Source organism: Lynx canadensis, chromosome B3, assembly GCF_007474595.2.
Source record: "Lynx canadensis isolate LIC74 chromosome B3, mLynCan4.pri.v2, whole genome shotgun sequence".
NCBI lineage: Eukaryota > Metazoa > Chordata > Mammalia > Carnivora > Felidae > Lynx > Lynx canadensis.
Window position 1 is genome coordinate 132,238,032 of NC_044308.2, and position 19,663 is coordinate 132,257,694.

Here is a 19,663-nt window from a genome sequence, read left to right on the forward strand (position 1 = left end):
CGCATGTGCCACGGTCCTCAGATGCCTCTGTCCCCACTTCCTCCATCCGCACAGGTCAGGACCCTCTTGGCTTCCTCTCCACCCCTCCGCCACCAAGCCCACAGATCTCCTTCCTGGTGCCTCTGTTCCCTCCTCTCAATCTCAGTTTCAGAGATTCGTCTCCAATGGCTTCATCTCCAATGGCTTCATCTACTACAGTGGCCTCTTAACTGGACTCACCGCCATCTGTCCTGCCCTCTTTATATTACAGCACCTAAAATGCCTTTGAGAAGGTGATACGCCATTTCTCCTCTCCCAGGCTCACCTCTTCAAATATTAGATAGCGGGGAATACTTCCATAGGAGACAGTGACCACGAGATGCCGAATCGTGGTGGGAAGAGCGGGGTTTGTGCAGTCAGAATGAGGTGGCTGTGTTGGCTCAGGTCCCCGCTCAGCCAGCAGCAGGCACATGCCTCTCTCAGCCCTCGTTCTCTCAAATGTACAACAGTAATAACCTCATTTGCAGCGGGCCCTTTTAAGAGTTAAGCCAGACTGCATATATGATGGTCTGTTATACGAAGCCTGGCACATAGCAGGTATTCAACAAACACTTGGTTTTCCGCCTCCCACGCACAGTCCAGAATGGTTTAGGGTTCAAAACAGGAGGGACTAGCTCAATTAAAAAATTTTTATAATCCTGTACTGCTAAAAATCTGACATTCATTCATAATTGGTTCCTTATAAGTCTAGACTGTTTGGTGGAAATAGATTTTTGCCTTACTCTGCATCAAAGAGCTGTTTTACAGAAATTCAGGTTGGTTTTCCTCTAACTTTGACTTCAACAGCCCTGATGACAGAACACATCCACATCTAAGAGGGAGGGTGAGAGGGGGTGGTGTTAGAGAGAGGGAGCTTCAAAGGCATTTAATAAGAATAAAATTCCACTGGAGTTACCATTATGTCCAAGCTTTCCTTTCTCTAGAACAGTCCATTAAAGAGCTGGAAGGAGGGTCTGCTCAAGCAAGGGGCCCTTGGCTGGTCAAGGCACGGTGTCTATCGCCCGCGTACCTTCCGCAGAAGCCAGGGGCTGTGGCGCCACGTATTTGTGAGTTCTGAACGCGGATTTTAAAGTACAAAGAACAAAATCCTCATCTTTTAGCAGGTAGGGAAGGGGAACATTTGGGTGACTTTCTTCCGAAGGGATGGAAGTAAAACAGTGAGGCTTCCCCGGGAGAGAGAGGCAAGAGATCCGGCGCAGGGAGGAGACGGGCTTTGTTCTCATCAAAGAGGGAAAGAATGTAGGGGGGGAGAAACTAATGAGTTACTGACAAGAGATTTAAACGCGGATTATGTCTCTGGTGGAGAATGAGCACAACTGACTGTTTGCACCGGCCTGTGGTGAAAACTCCTCCCGTTATGATCAGGGAAGGTAGAGCTGGAACACCTCACCTTTCAGGGGCTGTGTTCGGCAGGAAGCATACAGAGGAGGCTTCTTTTCAGAGGAATAATGAATGACACAAAGCTGGCGCAATCCCTGGCCGGCACCACCTCAAGCACATTTGCATTTTCTACGGCAGCTGCAAAAATGTTTAGTCCTCTGACAATATTTGGTGCCTTGGAGTCAACAGCCTGGAATTTATAACCTTTCCATCCCAGAGTAGCCTGATGTCTCTCTTAGGCTTCAGGAGTGACCGGGTCCAAACAGTCAGGCTTTGTGCCACCCAGAGGTACACCAGGGCCTTGGCAGACAGATGGGGAAGAAGATGGAAAGCCAGAAGCACCAACACTGCAAAAGCACTGATGTGTCTTTAGAGGACAGGGATACAGAACGGAGGTTCTCCATTGCCTTCCGTACGTCCCTGACCTTGTGACAGCAGAGGCGAGGACAGCGGCCAATGATTCCGGCATCCCTGAGCAGCTAGAAGAAAATGTTTTGCACTACTCTATAATCTGTGCTCTGCTTCCTAAGAGAAATCATCAATAAATATCTTTTGAATTAACACCTGTATGCAGGGTTCTGTTTAGAGCATTGGGAGAGAAAGCGATGAACCACGGGAATCTACCCCCAAAACCAAGAGCACGCTATCCTCTGTAGGTTAGCCAATTTGACAATAAATTCTATTCAAATAAATAAATAAATAAAGCAGTGGGAGAGGAAACTCCAAGGGAGTACTGATTTTCACAGACCCTAAATCTTGTGGAAACTACAGAACGTAAAGGATAGAAAGACACTTTACAACGCAAACCCATCTATAAATTGGTATGCGGCTTGTGCGAAAACAAGACTGTACAATCATCAAAAGAAAGTCTGGCGGTGGGGAGGAAGGAGATATTAAGGTGCATGGATTTTCTGCGGGCCAGGCACAAGGGCTAAGCGTCTGACACATCCTTCTACTTCACTGCATGTCTACAGCACTCCTTTGAGGTAGGTATGGTTCTGCCACACAAGCGATGACAAACTGGGTATCTGGACAGGTCAGGTAACTTGTCCGCTGTGGCACTGCCAACGGGGAGCCCGGGAGTGGCTCTAACCTGCCTGTCTTTCTGGGACTTGCTGGGATTTGCCGGGAGCCTGGCTGGATGGCAGGTGGCCTATAGGAGCTGGTGGACCCTCCAGTCCCGGTCTGTGCTGGCACGTGTGGGACACTCAAGTCTGGCTCTGCTGTGCGTCCTCTCGCAAGGCACCAAGGCTCATCGGGCACAGGCCCAGAGCAGAGCGCCTGGTCTGACCTCTAGTCTACCACGGGGGCGGAATTCTGCCAGGCAGGGGTGGGGAGGTAGGGGGAGAGGGAGAGCTGGGGAAGTGAGTGCCACACTCTGAGAGTTTGGGATCTTTGGATCTTTTCCGTTTTTTGGCGTCCTTACTGCTTCCCAGACTTCTCTCTTCCTCCTGAGGATGTCACAGCTGCTGTACCCAACGCTCCACCCGCAGGGCCAGCAGGGGTCCACTCCACAGCAAGTGCAGGTGGCCACAAGGCTGGGCAGGGGGCTCACCAAAGCGCCCAGAACACCCACCTCCAGTGACTGACTCTGCTGGAAAGTTTACAAGGGGAAAGTCTCTCTATGTGCCTCAGTTTCTCTAAGGGCCGTAAAAGGGGTGCGTATCAGCTTCTAGCTCAAAAGAATCCGAAGATACAAAACTCTGCTCTCCTTATACTGAAAAGGATCCCGTCACTCAGAAGCCCCAGAACGGCAGAAGGAAGCGGGTGAGCGAGAGGAGGAAGAGAGGGAAGGAGGAAGAGAAAACTGCTAAGAAATTCTTTTAGTTGTTTTCCTCTGAATGGTTTTTTTTTTTCCCAAACTAGATGGGGAATGTGTGCTGAGGGGGTGAGGAGTACTCAGTCTGTCACACAGATATGGGCGGAATAAGCAGCTGGTTAGCAAACTTTGACCAAAACTTTCCATTTGCAAGCTGATAAACACACCGTCAACGTGTCTCAACTTGGGACTACTGGGATTAAGCAACTCCATCTAGAAAGATAAGGATTAAGAAATGTGTCTAAATGGTTTATGCATGTTTTTTTTCCACATGACTTAAAAATCAGCAGGAGTTAGCAATTAACTAAATTTCTGATGCTTCTCACTCTCTTTCTGCACCTTTCACATAAATGGCAGTCTCTCAAACATAGTTTGACAAATAATGTGACACAGACCTTACGTAAGAAAAACAAAAGGTTAAGAATGTGATCAGAGGCTCCGGCCAAAAACATGTGATTCTACAGAACAAGGACACCAGTTTGGCTCCCGCGTGGAGATTTATACAAAGGGTGGGTGTTGCTCTCATTAATTCAGTGGATAAACAATGAGGGGAAGGTCTGGATGATTTGATGGACAGCTTTTGGAAATGATCTTCTGCTTGGCAAAACACTGTGGTGATAATTTTATTCACACGGAAGGAAATGCAGAGAAGTGTCACTAAAACAAGGGAGGTAATTATAGGGCATGAATCAAAAAGCTGGATGACACGGAATAAAGAGTAACTAAATTAGTCCCATCATGGTCCTGAAATCTGGACTTCACGATTTCAAGAGAAGAATCTGACCTCTCATTTCTGAGTAAGAGAGCCAAGCACATTTTCCCTAATGTTTTGTTTCCAGTCTAATACTGTGGGCTTGCAGAATGACAAACACCAAGCTATGGGGTGATACGCCATCCCTGTACTGCCACAGCAGCTCAGCGGGCTTGGAAACAGAACAGCTCAAGAGTTGGAAGGAATAACCTTGCCAATTCTCCAGGCAATACCTAAATCTTTCCAAAGGACCCTGGCAACTGGTCGTCTTGACTAGCATCCCCAGGGGTAGCTCGTTCGCCCATCAACCCAAACATTCACCCAGCTCCCGTTGTGTACCTGGCACAGTGTTAGATGCTATTCTATTAGAGAGATCTTCTTTAAGTGAGTCCCGATCTTTCTTTCTGTAACTTTGACCCAGTGGACCCAATCCCTCCTCCTAGGTGGAGCTGAAGAGGGCTCGCATGCTGACTTTCTGAAAGTGTTCTTCTCCCGATTACACATTCCCAGCTCTTTCTAGACCCCCTAGCCGGTCTGACTGCTTTCTGCACCATCTCAAAGTGCCCTCCCATCTGGACAGAAACTTCCCAGTGAGGTGAGCCACACGGAAAGTGGGAATTACCGGCCATCACTTGTTCAAACACGTTTATTAATATTATCTAAGACTACATATAGTGCCCTTTTGATCAACATGATTCACTGCCGGTACACTTACAGTAAGCTAATCCTTTCTCCACTCTATCTTCCTCAAATCTTTTATGAATGATGGGTTCCACTCCGGCTAAATCCAATTATATTACACCTCTATGTTTAATCCCCCCTCCTTTTTTTAATCTATAAAATCCAGAGATATTTGGTAAACAGGAAGATGGGGAAAGGGGAGGCTTACACACAGCCCTGGTGGGTTTTTATTTTCTATTGTGATAAAAAAAATTTGCCAATTTCACACTGCTGCAAAACAAAGAATACACTGTCTGTTGTTTCACACTGTACATCATTGATTTCAGGCATTTTTGACAGTTCTTTCATATTTCAAACACACAGATCAATTTCTCCCCCTGTGGGAAGGTGAGGAGTTTGACAAATACGCAGAATACAGGTCAGCCCCACTTTGTGGACACTGCCTAACAATGCCTAAGACGCTCTGGTCAGGGATCTGTCCGGCCCTCCAGTCCTCCCATCCTCCGCTGGCTCCTTGGAACAGCAAGTAAACAGGAAGACAATTGGCACAGACCCCAGACTCCTGGTGGGTCCACCACCTTGACCTTCTAACCAGGAATTAGGGACACAGAACCTCTTTGCCACCCATCACCTCAGGAGATAGTCCGACAGAAATTTATTAGATTTCAAGAGATCTTAACACTTCTGCTATTAGAATACAAATCAGGACTGAGGGTACCCGAAGAGATCAGAGGATGAAAAGGTTAAGTCCGTGTGGCTCTCCCGGCCACGAGTTTTACTCCGTACCTGAGTAAAAGGGATGTGATCGGGCCGGCTGCTTAAACATTCAACTTTCTAAGCGCACGTAAAAACAGAGGAGAATTGGATGACTGGGCACAATATTCACACGATACGCCTAGTACCTAAGTGCTCAAAGATAACAGGGGGCTGTTTTCCATTTAAATAAAATAATGTAGGATTGAATGAGAAGGAAATGTACAATGGACAGCATAATGAAGGCAAAATGCTGAGATTAAAAAATACTCTGCGACCAACTCAGAAAATATAATGGAAGTCAAAAGATAATATGATTTGATATGCAAATAAAATTATAGCCAACTAATGGATTTTTAAAGCTCACGCTATAAATGAGCACTGTTTGTTTTTAATATGCAAGAGTGAACCCCTACAATTTTAAGCCTTTTCTACAACCTGTCTTGCCAATTTTTTAACAAAATAAACTTTATATTTGGAAGTACTACCATGACAAAAATCTTGTCAATCCCACAGCTGTTTGACCATATTAATTTAGCATATCCTTCTATATATTAAGCACAAAGAAGCTTCCTATTGATTTTTTGTAATTTAATATTTTTTTAAACATTACTCTAAGCTGGGGCACCTGGGGGGCTCAGTCGGTTAAGCATCCAACTTCGGCTCAGGTCATGATCTCACACTTCGTGGGTTCGAGCCCCTCATCGGGCTCTGTGCTGACAGCTCAGAGCCTGGAGCCTGCTTCCGATTCTGTGTCTCCCTCTCTCTCTGCCCCTCCCCTGCCCACACCGTCTCTGTCTCTCAAAAATACATAAAAACACTTAAAAAAATTTTTTTTAATTACCCTAAGGGAAAAGTTGCAGTTTAAGAATACTCTTTCAAAAGACCTCACACCTCACTCACCCTCTTAAATTAAACTTACACCGACAAGCATACGGACTAAGAGAATTTAAAAAAAACTATTCACCGTTTCCGTCCAATATATCGTTTACAAGTAAAATATTCGAAAGGCAATTATGATGCAACTAATCTGAATCCTCAATGCTTCTTTCATGTTTGACCAAATTAAAATTTGCCATGACACGGCAATCCGACAATTAAAGGCCTTCAGTGCAAACGCCTTCCGTGCAAGCTAAAGCTGACCTGATTGTGGTTTTACACTTCTTCTGCCAACAGTTAAATGCATACCTCTCTGAACAACTGCAATGAAAGATGTCTTCTAAGTTAAAAAATTATTGGATGTTATCCAAGCAATGACTAAGCTCTTCCTTGCTGGGTGCAAATTCAGCATTTTAGCGAGGGAATTAACACAGTTATGTTAACAAGCTTAAGATTCTAAGGATTTTCTAATCTTCTAATTGTCTAAAAGGATGAGCTCCCCAAACACCTCCCGTTCCCCCCTCCTCCCAATGCAATCCCCCATCCGCCATTACCAGTTCCCTCCTTCAGCCAGAGTTCACTTACCGGGTGAGGAATCACTCATGACTTCATTACTTTGAATATATACTGACCACTCTGTACAACTTCTATATCCTTAGTGGTATTACTCTGCCATGTTAGCATTTAAAAAAAATCACAAAGAACGAGCAGAAAGCACATGAATAGGGCAGCAGGCAGGATAAAATAAAACCTTCTGCTGCGCCAGCACTAAAATCAGACACTTTCATTAAGACCCTCAATATCAAGACGCCAAAATCTTTGCAGAGGACGTTAATGTATTTTTTGCAGCTCACTAAATGGTCTGAAGAGGCAGAAAGAAACGTAAAGCGCTAAATGACAAGTTTGAATGTCCAGGATTTTTTTCCTTTAAAAAAAAAAAAAAAAAGAGTAACAGCAACAGACACTTTAATGTTTTGACTCTCCAAATTTTCAAGTCATCCAAAACATAATTCTTCAGACTCAGATCAAAGTCTTGTGGATTCTTCTAACTTCACATATGTTAGGCCACAGCACATAAAATATAAAATATGCTGTCATTATTTTTAGAGTGAAGATATGTAAACAACAAACGGAAGGTGAGTTGAGGAATAAAAGTCCCCTCACTCAGGGTTCACTGTTCATCTACAGGCCAATCACGGCCAACCCGTCACACACATCAGAGGCATATAAGACGCTGAGATATCTTTGTATATGCCAAAGAAGCACAAAACCACACTGGCTCATTGTACGTTGTCAAATTTCCCTTCTCTGAAAACTGATCATCCAGGAAACTCTCTATAAACCATATTTTTTGATTAATTATAAAACCTGTTTCCACCTATGGTGAGAGATGATTAAAGTGTTTCTTCTATAAACTGATTTTGGGTTGGTGCCTATACCAGAGAAGGTATTACGTAAGATCCATCCACATACATAATTTTTTAAAAACAATCTGCTGTCACAAACACTGTGATGAGACATCCGCTATTCACAGGGCACTAATCCAGTACCGTAAAATTTAAATGTCTCTACTGTAAAGTAGCAAAATCACAAAAGTTGAGGTCGCCCACTGGGGAACTGTTTATTTAACCATCAGACATGGAGAAAGGTTAGAAAATGGGAATTTCCTAAAAAGATGGTAGGAGTATAGATTGGAACAGAGTGTAAAATTGGAAGGCAATCTGGCAATATCTATATCAAAAGCATTAAAATATGCATATCCTTTAACGAGAAATTCCTCATGTAGGAAGGAGGGCATATGTAAGAAAAACCATCAAAATAGACAATAGGACTTTTCTTAAAGAGTGTGGGCAAGAAACCCAAATATACCATCCCTCCCTCCTCTTTCCAGGCCTGGAGTCTGAAGGCCACGCTGGCAGTGGTTGGGTGTCCTAAAGGAAGCCGACTTGGTGTGGTCAGCTCGAGTTTCCTGAACTTGGCCATGGGGACCTTACAAAGAAAATTTGGGTGCCATTTCACAAAAATAAAGTTCCAAGAACTGTAGTGTCCAAATGACAGTCATGTCCTCTCGTGTGGCTCCAGGAGCTGCTACGGAGAATGAGGTAAAAGCAAGAGCTCCCGCTCACCAGCCCGCCAAACGTATGGTTAACGAGGATAGAGGCAGACATTAAAGAAGTCAGGTAAGAGCTTTTGTACAACTGCTGTGGTGACCTGACTTTTCACTACACCGAGAATGACGGGGATATTTAAAATTGATAAACTCAACTAGTGTGTGTGTGTGTGTGTGTGTGTGTGTGTGTGTGTGTGTGTGTGTTGGGGAATGCTTTTTCTTCAACGGCAGAGTTACAAAAACAGCACAGGGCTCCCCTGCGTCCTTCACTCAGGTCCCCCAAAGTTAAAAGCTTACATATTAGGGTGCGTCTGCCACAACTAAGGAGCCAACACTGGTACATTACCATCCACTAAACTCTACCATTTATTCACATGTTACTAGTTTCTCCCTAATGTCCTTTGGGCTCCAGGAACTCATCCAGGATAGCATATCACCCATTCAGCCTCCTCGGGTCTGTGACAGTTTTCTAGACTTTCCTTGCACTCCTTCATTCCTTCGTTCCTTCCTTCCTTCCTTTCTTTCTTCCTAAAATTTTTATGTTTATTTTTGAGAGAGAAAGAGACAGAGGATGAGTGGGGGAGGGGCAGAGAGAGAGAGAGAGAGAGAGAGACACAGAATCTGAAGGAGGCTCCAGGTTTTGAGCTGTCAGCACTGGAGCCCAAGTCAGATGTTCAACCGACTGAGCCACCCAGGCACCCCCAGACTTTCCTTGCTCTTGATGACCTTGACAGCTTTGAAGAGTGCTGGACGGGTATTTTGTAGAGTGCCCACCTTCCCCCAACGCTGCCACCTTGGGGACAAGACTACCGTCTGATGTTTTTCCCGTGATTAAGCAGGGGTTATGGATTGGTGGGGGACCACCGAGGTGAACCGTCAATTCCACGACATCGTTATCAAAGATGCGTGATATCAACTTCTTATCATGGACGTTAGCTGAGACCACTAGGCCAAGGTGCTGGGTGCCAGGTCTTCCGGCTATAAACTTGCTCCTCTGCTTCCTTCCATACTCACTCTGTGGAAGGAAGTCATTAAATGCAGCCACTCGGGGTGAGGAGTTAATAAGCACCAACTCCGGGAGCAGAGGAGGCTCTACCTAAATCGTCTGGAATTCTTTCGTACAGGAGACTTGTCTCGATACCCATTTTCTTCCTCCATCATTTATTTGTATCAGTGTGGGCTCACAGATATTTAGTTTATATCCTGGGTTATAACCCAACACTGTTATTTTGTTGCTCATATTGTCCCTGTTTTGGCCACTAGGACCTATTTCAGATTGTCTCCTTTGTCCCTTTGACGTGCCCCATCGTTTTGTCTTTTCACTACCTCTTTACTTTTCTCCATATTCTTACCAGCAAAAATGCCTTACAAGGAAAAGAGCTGTTATGGGTGAGACTGTGTCCCCTCCCACCAAAATTCATGTTAAAGTCCTGGCCACCAGTATCTCAGAATGTGACCTTTTGGGGGGAACAGAGTCATTGGGGGTCTAATTAGTTAAAATGAGATCATACTAAAGTAGGGTAGGTCACTCCACCAATATGACTTGTGTCCTTATGCAAAGGGGAAATTTGGGGGCACCTGGGTGGCTCCGTTGGTTAAGCATCTGACTCTTGATTTTGGCTCAGGTCATGATCTCACGGTTTAGGAGTTCGAGCCCTGCATCAGGCTCTGCACTGAGAGTGTGGAGCCTGCTTGGGAGTCTCTCTCTCCCTCTCTCTGCCCCTCCCCTGCTCATGCTCACTTGCTCTCTCTCTCTCTCTCTCTCTCTCAAAATAAATAAATAACTTTAAACAGGGGGTAGGGGGTATCCGGACGCAGCACACCAGGAGAACACCACATGAAATAAAGGTAGAGATCAAAGTGATGCTTCTATAACCCAAGGAAGGCCAAAGAAGGCCAGCCAGCGCCACCAGATGCCAGGAAAGACGCTTGGAACAGATTCTCTCTCACAGCCTCACAAGGAATTAACCCGGCTGACATCTTTTTAATTTTTTCAATGTTCATTCATTTACTTTTGAGAGAAAGAGAGTGAGCACGAGCAGAGGTGGGGTAGAGAGAGAGGGGAAGAGAGAGAATCCCCTGGGCTGACAGCACAGAGCACGACACGGGGCTCGATCCCCACAGACCGTGAGATCATGACCTGAGCCAAAACCAAGAGCTGGACGGACGCTTCACCGACTGAGCCATGCAGGCGCCCCAACCCTGCTGACATCTTGATCTCTGACTTCCAGCCTCCAGAACTAGGAGAACATAAATTTCTGTTGTTTAAGTCACTCGACTCTTTGCCCCAGCAGCCCCAGCAGCCCCAGCAGACTAATAGAAGGGCCGATGTCACCGAGCTCTGCATTTCAATCAAAAACAGTTTACGATTATGGCATCCAAAGAAGCAGGTAGAGAGGACCAGCCTAACACACATCCAAAAGGGTATCCTGGAAAACGGAGGCCTGAGTCTATGAGCTACAATATTGATTATCTCTCATATTTGGCCATGAATGATGGCGTGGGGCAGTCTTTTCAGATAGCTTTTCTTCCCGGCAGTCTTCAGCCACCTGCAGCTCGGTTTCGAGTTGCTGCCGTGCCAAGCACACGTGCAAATGCTAGCAATAACCACCCATCCGGTCTAATCACCATCTTCAGCGTGCTAAGTACCAGCTCCGTGAGAGCCAAGCACTTCCCAGGTGCCCCACACTGCAGTTCTGCGAGGGGCTGGCAAGGGATTCCCCGCATCACAGCAGACCTGCCAGATAAAGTCACACTGGCATTTCTGGTCCCTGTTTAATGACGTGCTTTGTCCCCCTTCCATCTTCCCTAAGTCACATCAACAAGTGGCCCAATGGCTTAGGATTGAACTGAATACCCCTTCGGTGTAAGCTATACAAACATTGTACAGTCATCCAGTACTGGGGATGTTTAGTACAAATTCACACACTAGAGGAGATGGGAGCAAAACCTAAGCCGTGAGATGAAGGGCGAGTGGCTTGTCCTCAGACTTAAGACACGGACGAGGCAGTCTAGATAGAATCTGATTCACCATCTCACTCCACCTCCAGTGACCTTTATGGAGGTGACATCTGAGTGCCCGCATGGGTGGATGCAGAAACTTTAACTTCAGTCACCTGGGAGAAAAGGAACCGGAGGTGACAGAACAGGATCTGGAGTATTCGATCGGAAATTATTTTCATTACAAAAGCTCTGGTTTGTCCGCATTGTTATGCCTATATTAAAAAATCAAATGAAGTCATTAAGCTTAGGCCAGCTCAGAAAGCCTCTGCCTGAGTATGCAGTCCCTACGGCTCTACCATAATCCTTCAAATTATTAAATAATTACTGCGTTTCCCTTGGGGTCACATTTGGCAACAAAATACTGTCTAAATGAACCAGTGATATGACCCAGTGAGTAACACTTATGTTCTTAACTTCCCAGGAACAAAAGGATATGAAATACTTCCCAGATACACACTGGGGAGGAGAGTCAAGGGTGCTCTGTGGGGTCAGGAGGGTGGGAGGAAGGAGGAGGAGAATGACAAAGGAACGTGAGAATCTAAGGGAAATTCCAGAAAGTATCGTCGCGTCCCCCACCAACCTTGGATATCAGCAATTCTCCGATCCCGGTTCCCTTCCATTTCAGGAGTAGCTACCGCCACGAGGAAAAAAAACCAAACATATGGCTCTGTCCTTCTGGACATTTCTACAATGTTGGCTGGGTTGCTTCGGAAAATCCCATTTTATCTCCTACAGCTATATGACCTCAAGTTGTCATTTCCAATAAAGTATGCTTGCGCTGATTTTTATGAACACGGACAAAAGCCGCTACAACCTTTTCTTCCCCCCCACCAAATCTTTCAAACCAACTGTAGTTGCTATGTAGGGTTATTTGTTCCTAAGGCAACAGCGTATATCTAAGTACTAATGGCCTGTCCTTTTGCCAGGCAACAAACAGCCTTGTGATGCAACTGCACCTGTCTCGGCTACGCGTTACTATGGAGATGCTCCAGTTGCTATGGCTACCATCACGCTAATCGCCTAGCAAAGGCAGACATACAGCAGTCTTCTCGGAGAGCCCAGCTGTTCCTCCGCGTCTCTTGCTGAAGACTGATTGTCTGGGGCCTGTGATGGAATGCTTCTCAACTAAGATGCACAAGAACTTCATTAATGCGGTTTCAGAGGATCACTTTGTGCTCCCCTCTGCACAGCAAACACCAGACTAGGGAGAGAATCTGCCAAACAAGTGGACTATAAAACTGCTGAAATCTACGAACCCACGCCATCCCTCATTGACATAAACTTGTAGTCCAAGGATAATTTCTCTCAACCGGGTGGTTACAGCAGAAGCACTTCGTTATGTGAAAGGAAAAAAAATTTTTGGCAGCAGTGAGGGATGTATTTCCAACCCAAGCACTATGTGACAGCAAATCTATGGTAAAATTTGTATGTTACGTGGCTATTTTTTTGGAATCTGACATTAACACACACCCCCCTTTTTTTTTTGTAAGTGACAAGCTTCCTATCCTCCCTTCCAATTACATTTGTGTAAAAATGGCACCCATGACCTCACTGTCTCAAAACAAATGGGCATGGCAGGGGGAACAAAAGTCTCCATTGTTCTCTGCGATTCTCCTTGAAGAGGCAAACACCAAGTAACCACAACAAAATGATCCCTCTGGAGCACCGTCTACATGGAGACCAGGAATGACAACAATCAACGAGTCCTTCAGTGAATACCTGTAGACGCTTTCGGTCGGCTGCTGGGAAGACGGAATCGCTTACCTGGCTCGTTCCCGTACTTCTATCCCAACAGACTGTGACACCCCGAGATGTTAAAGCTGTCAACTTTTCTTTGTAAATGTTTCTACCCAGGAAGACAGTATGTCACCCACCAAGAAGACTTCTGAGCGCATTCCTCCGAAGCAGCAGAAGCGGGAAGGTTTGCAGGAAATACAACAATGGGTATGCCTCCAGTAATACTTTATTCCTTTCTCCTTTATCTACAGTTATTTTTCATATTGTACAGTCTATTGAGTTAGGTTCAGTGCCTGTCTCGGCCAAAATAATGCAACTTCAGTAAACCAAAAAAACCAAAAAACCAAAAAACAAAAAAAACCCTCTGGATTGCTTACCTTTGATACGCCTGAGGAGAGGCAGGGGGTGTATTGAACACGTGTGAGTATGGGTGGTAAGGTGTCTTTTTCAAAGCCTGAATTAGATTTTGTCTATACTCTGGGTCTATGCACCACAATGACCCTTTCCCAATGCTCTGCAAAGAAAATGAAAACATAAAAATGATTAATAGAAGAAACACCCAGGATTCGGCAGCAAGTAGATGAATCACAATTACCTCAGTTACTTATTTTTAAGAGCCTCTCGCTTATTTTTTGGCGTTTGCTAGCCAGAAATACGGAATATCGTACCCTGACAATCAGCACCATAAAACGCACTTCAGCCTTACCTGGATTAAGTCTGACAGACGAAATGAACATGTTATTACCAGGTGATGCTGATACAATAATATTGTAATTTTCCTACCCTGCCGGCCCCCAAACTCAGACTCCTTTATTATTTCTCAGTGTCAACTCTGAAGGACGTATGTATTCTCTTCTAGAAAATGAGTTTTAGATTTGTCAGATTTCAAATGTGGAAAGCAAAAGAGGGCTGGGTACCTCAAGACTCCCATCTCCACTATAAAAAAAAATGCGAGGGTTATGTTTTCGAGCCATATTATTTCGGTACCACTTCACAAAAAAAACAGAAAAGGAATCGACTTGTTTTTTTCCTACTTACAAAAGAATGACATTTAAGCTTCCAATGGAATTCTGTAATTACCTTCCCCAAGAAACAAAAGAACTCAGGCAGCAGCGGTTAAACCTAAGCCAGAAGCCAGTAGTTATTTTCTGGATGCCGCAGTTCATAGACCTAAAGGAGTCGAATCTTTACAAGTCCAACTTTAGAATGCAAATTTTCTAAAACTGGTTCCATGGAAAGACTTGCTCTGAGGCCCACTTTTGGTCTGTGGACAGCATTTTTATTAAAAAAGAAAAGTTAAGTCCTTCCTGAGAGGCCCACTGAACTGGCAGTGTGGCGACAGGCAGTCGCTACTCCAACTGTATGCTTTCAAAAGTGACCGAATGTACCCAAGCGGTTTGATAAGGTCGTTTGTAAATATTTACTGATTTGGAGAGAAAAGAAGTCAAATTACATAAACCCGCGCCCACCCCATGCTTGCAGCCAAGGGACTGACTCTCTTATTTTCAGAACTATTGTACTACAGGAACATTCAGAAAGCAAACAATAAAACTGTTTAACTATTAGAGAGGGGAAAAACTCCAAGAAAATCCCTTACAAGGAAAACAAAAATTAAGTTATTCCTAAAACCTTTCTTTTTCCTAATGTTTTTTTTTTTTTTAATTTATTTTTGAGACAGAGAGAGAAAGAGCATGAGCAGGGAAGGGACAGGGAAAGAGAGGGAGACACAGAAGCCGAAGCAGGCTCCAGGCTCCGAGCTGTCAGCACAGAACCTGACACGGGGCTTGAACGCATGAACCGTGAGGTCGTGACCTGAGCCGAAGTCGGACGCCCAACCGACTGAGCCACCCCAGGCGCCCCTATTCCTAAAATCTTTAAAGAGGCTTTTAAAAATTTGTATTTCAGTCATGAGTTCACCAAGTAGTTTACTCACAAACTTATTCACAGAACCCATTAGAATTCTTTACTATCACAACATCAGTGAGCAGTGGATCTGGAATTAACTCTTTCTGGTGCCCTAGGAACAGAGAATTGCTCAAAGCCAAGAAGAGAAGCGGGGCTGGAGCCTCTGGTCACCCCACCCTCCGCGCCCAGGGTGCAGGCCTGAGCCCAAACACGGGTCCCAGTCAGGCCGACCAGCCTAAGCTGAACACCAACGTTCCAGTTTCACCATCTGGAGGTCTAAAGACATGAAAAATGTCAACTTTGAAAAATCCAACGTCCTTAAGTGGCCTTTCCTTCCATGTGTACATTTTCAAACCCGGAACAGTTTAGGGGCATGGATGAGACTTTCCCAGTAAAGCAGGCAGGCCACCAAATGAGCTGCCAGGTTGGAAAAGAGATGCAAAGCACACTTTCTAGAAGAGGGAGGGGCAGACCGGTAACTACCAAATTTGGATGACGTGAAACAAACCAAAAGCTAGTAACTCCTGGGCAGATGGGGGGGGTCCTGGCCTGATTCCACCAAAGGCTCCCTGTGGAGCCCCGTGCAGTGAGCCCTGCAAGGCCCCTAACCAGCAACCTGGGGAGGCCAGGACCCTCGTGCAACCCAAACATTTCTGCAACGGAGATCATCTCTGTTCTGGGAACCTAACTGCTTTTGTTTTCATCAAACAAAAAAAAAAATTGTTTTGTGGCTCTCAGGGTGGGGCCGTCTATTCTTACAGGGAATAAAATTATGACAAAGAAATGGAGGACAACTGGCCCTCTTGGGCAAATAACAATAAGCCAAGAATGTGGTTTCTCCTAACCCTGACCTAAGTATCTTTTTTATTACACTACATTACTATTTACCAACTACATGGAAAAAACCCACAGGTGCCGGGAAGGGGGAGGTTGCAAGGTAAGTGATCCAGGTGCAAGAAAGCAGGGGGAGGTACAGTCAGAACTAGGAATTCTGCAGCCAGAGAGACGCTTCCTGTGTGGTCCTGGGAAAATCAGGGTCCCCAGGAAGTCTTGGCTTCCTCCTTGGCAAAACAAAGACACCCTCCGCCAGGGATGGGTGTGAGGGCCAGCAATGGCATGATGTAAACACCTGTAACAGGTGCCTAGAGGTACTCAATAACGGTGGATGACGTCACGAACGTCTCCTTTCTGACAGCATAAAGGGAGCAAGGCTGGCTCTCCAATGCCTTTTGCTAAATCAAATCTGACTTTCCCAAAGCCGACCCTCATAAAAGCAGCACCAAGTTCCAAGTGGCAGTGGGAGGAGCCGCCAGCAGATTCACAGGTACTGTTGGTCCGGGCTCAGCAAACCCACCCTGAAGAGCTCTTCTGCTTTCTACGATGCTCCCTTTATTTCCATCCGTGCCCCCACCTGCCTTCTATGCACCACCTGTTCTATGTACTCGCTACCGTAACTCCTCCCATGCTCAGAAAGCCAATTCTGACTCACAGGAGCCTAGCTGCTAGAAGTTTTCTTTTACCCGGGTCTTAAGGGGTGACCACCAAGCCCAGGTTTAATTTCAAGCTGGTCGGCACATACTTGCAACGTTCATTCACTGCAGACGGTTGCCCAGGCTTTGGGTCATAATGATTCCTCCCTTGATCAGTTCTGCATTTCACTGGGAGAGAGACGTGGGATGGCTGATTGGTTTTCACAGACCAGACGTGAATGTCAATATCTCGTACTTAGAATTTCCAAAGGGAGAAAAACAAACAACAAAAAAAGCATCTTTGGGACACACCCATGGGGACACTCATCTGTCTACTCCAATGACTGTAGAGCTTGAAAGGAACAGAAAGTGTCTGGCATTGCATCTCGTGCAAATATCCTCCTTGGTCTCACGTAACAGTTCAGAAGAGTAAAAAGGGTGACTTGAAAAAAATTTTAATGGAAATATGCACACAGAGAAATACTCAAGTTTCTTAGGCCAGGAAAAATTACATTTAATGTCCCTAACAGGGGAAAGGCAGCTGAAATTTGATCATAGCTGTATAATACATTTAGAGTCAGGGCTTTTACAGAAATTTCTGCATCCTCTCTGAAGAATAGGGATTTTTTTTTTTTTTTTTTTTTTTTTTTTTTTTTTTTTTTTTTTTGCTGTGACAACTGTGGGAGCCATGCATCAATTAAGGTTAAGGAATTCTAAATAATAAGAAAGATCTTCATTCAGAGACACATTTTTGTGTATATGCATTCTTTAAGATGACATTTATATACCTACGTGTATATAGAGAGGAAAATGTCTCCGAATGAAGATCTTTCATACACACACATATATAGCTCGAAAAAAACTAACGTGAAAAAGTAGAGGGAAAAAAAATAGAGTACGAAGATACAGATGAGGCCAAGTTTTGTTTTTTAATTAAAAAGCACCTGGAGAATAATAGACATCTCCCTGTTAGCAATAAAAAACACATCAGTACCCAAGAAGAAAAAAAGACAAGAGCCTGTATCGTAGAAAGAACTGATTAGTTAGAAAGGTTAAAAAAGAGAGAGAGAGATAAGAACAACAACTAAATTAAGTCTTAAATCTAACTTCTAAAGATAACATTTTCTCCGAGATGTCTCTAGCAGCTCGTGAATCTGTCCCCCGCCCCCATCCCCACCCACCCCCGCTACAGTAATTTGGACCTGCACACAGCACTTGTCTGTCTGTCTGCCTTACATACGGGTCTTCATCTGTGGGCTCTACACTAGGTTGTGAATCCCTGAGGATAAGTACCAAATTTTAAAGATTATTTTCAAACTGTGGGCTGTCACATTAATAGGTCCTGAAATCGACGTAACAGGTCACCACCAGCATTGTGTTAATGGAACAGAACAGAACCAAACAGATCAGACTAGAAAACATGTGTAGTAAAGTGGTATTTTGTGAAATGGGCATGTGTCTATGCATGGAGCACAACAGATCACAAGGTAACATACACTTCTTACTTGGATTCTGGGTCAAAGAAGTATGGTCAACACTGGTCTAGGACAACAATTCCCCCCACTCCCCCCTCCCCGCGCCCATGCCCCCTTCTCATTATTTCTGAGGGATAAAGCCCGCTTCCAGCAGTAATGCAGGACTCTCCCATGACAGCCAATGCAGAGGAGAGGAGCCGTCCTTGGGAAAGGGAGATCATAAGGAGGGAGCCATGTCAATTTGGAGCAGGGAGCTGGATAGATGTTCTCAGTGCATTTGAAATGATTCTTCTTGATGTTTCTGATACGCCATTTCCGAGGGTGTTTCCAACACCACCTACCCTTGTTCATTCCCTCCTCCATATGGCACCCACTCCACGCCAGGTGCCATGGGGGTCACACTAGTGACTACACACAATGCAAAAAGGTGCTACTCTCTTGAAGCTTGGATTCAAGTAAGACAGCAAGTAAGGAAGTGAAGAGATAAATAAGCAAGATCATACAGACAGACCGTAATGCTTGCCGTGAAGGAAATAACGAGCAATGGGTCTGAAGACTGGAACTTGCCACCATAGGAAGAATAAATGGGTTGGAAGGTCTGTTATGAGCTGATGCCACAGCCTGGGCCTGAAGTGGCCAGGTGGCAGCAGAGGAGGAGGAGAAAGAAGGACAGCTTCAGGATGTATTCTGGAGAACCACCTGGTCCTGGCAATGGATTAGAAGTGGCAGGTAAAGAGGAAAGAAGAAGAATGGTTCAGTTTGTGCAACGAATTGGGTCAAAGATCGGGAGGGGGAAAATCTGGTGCTCATCTGAACATATAACCTTTGACCTGTCTATGAATTAAGAACAGCTGATCGCGGTACTCGAATGACGTTGCTGGACGCCCATTACCTCTCTTCCCTCTGTTGTAGACCCACTGACCATTCCCCCCCCCACCCCCCACCCCCCGTTTATAGCAAAAGCTCAGTGATGTAGAAAGGTAGATCTACGGCGGGCTGCCTTTCAAGGTTTAACATCAACTGATTTTCTACAGCTGATTCTTCTACAGCAGGGGCCGGTCAGAGGAAATGTGTTAGTCGTTGAAGGCCACGCAGTCTCTGTTGCAACTACTCAACTCTGCCGTTGTCCAACAAAAGCAACCACAGACTGTGGCAACCGCAGATGTGGCTGTGCTTCCGTAAGACTTGATTTATAAAAACACAACCCACCGTTCACCGGCCCCTGTCCCACCGCTCCTATACTCGAACCCAGGGCTCAGACTCTAAACTCCTGAAGCTGTGGGAACCGAAAACCAGGTGAGGAGTCTTCAGGGGCTAGGAGATGTGGGCTGGTGCTGTGGGATGGGGGAGGGGGAAGTCAAGAGCTTGAAGGCAGGAAAGGGGGTCACGCGGAGGGCGGGGGAGGAGGAGGTGCAGATGGGCTAAGTCACGACACGAATACAACTCGTTGAGCCGACACAGCTCCCTCTGATTCTCTGGGTCTCAGTTTCTCCTCTTTAAAGTAAATGGTCAGACTCAGTCATCCCACAGGCTCATACCCTTAATGCTGTGAGAATGTGTTGCTACAGACTCGTTAGTGGACACGGGCCTTCATCTCTCTGTCTCCTTCCTGGCGTTTTACTCACTTGTAGCTTTTATAAACGGGGAGCCCCCAGAGTTGAC

At 45.3% G+C, this 19,663-nt stretch overlaps 1 protein-coding gene across 4 annotated transcripts in view; it reads right to left on the bottom strand.

Annotated features, from left to right (window-relative positions):
• FOXN3 (forkhead box N3) overlaps positions 1–14,756 on the bottom strand; it is a 175,333-nt gene extending 160,577 nt beyond the window's left edge. For 3 of the 4 annotated variants that reach the window (XR_003969659.1, XM_030319760.1, XM_030319759.1), the window contains exon 1: positions 13,530–14,756. Coding sequence is in view for 3 of the 4 variants with exons in the window: in XM_030319760.1 (XP_030175620.1) it covers positions 13,530–13,687 (158 nt within the window). In the remaining variant the exon portion in view is untranslated. The remainder of the gene's footprint in view (positions 1–13,529) is intronic. The other variant, XM_030319761.1, reaches the window with a different exon arrangement.
• Positions 14,757–19,663: the final 4,907 nt, after the last annotated feature.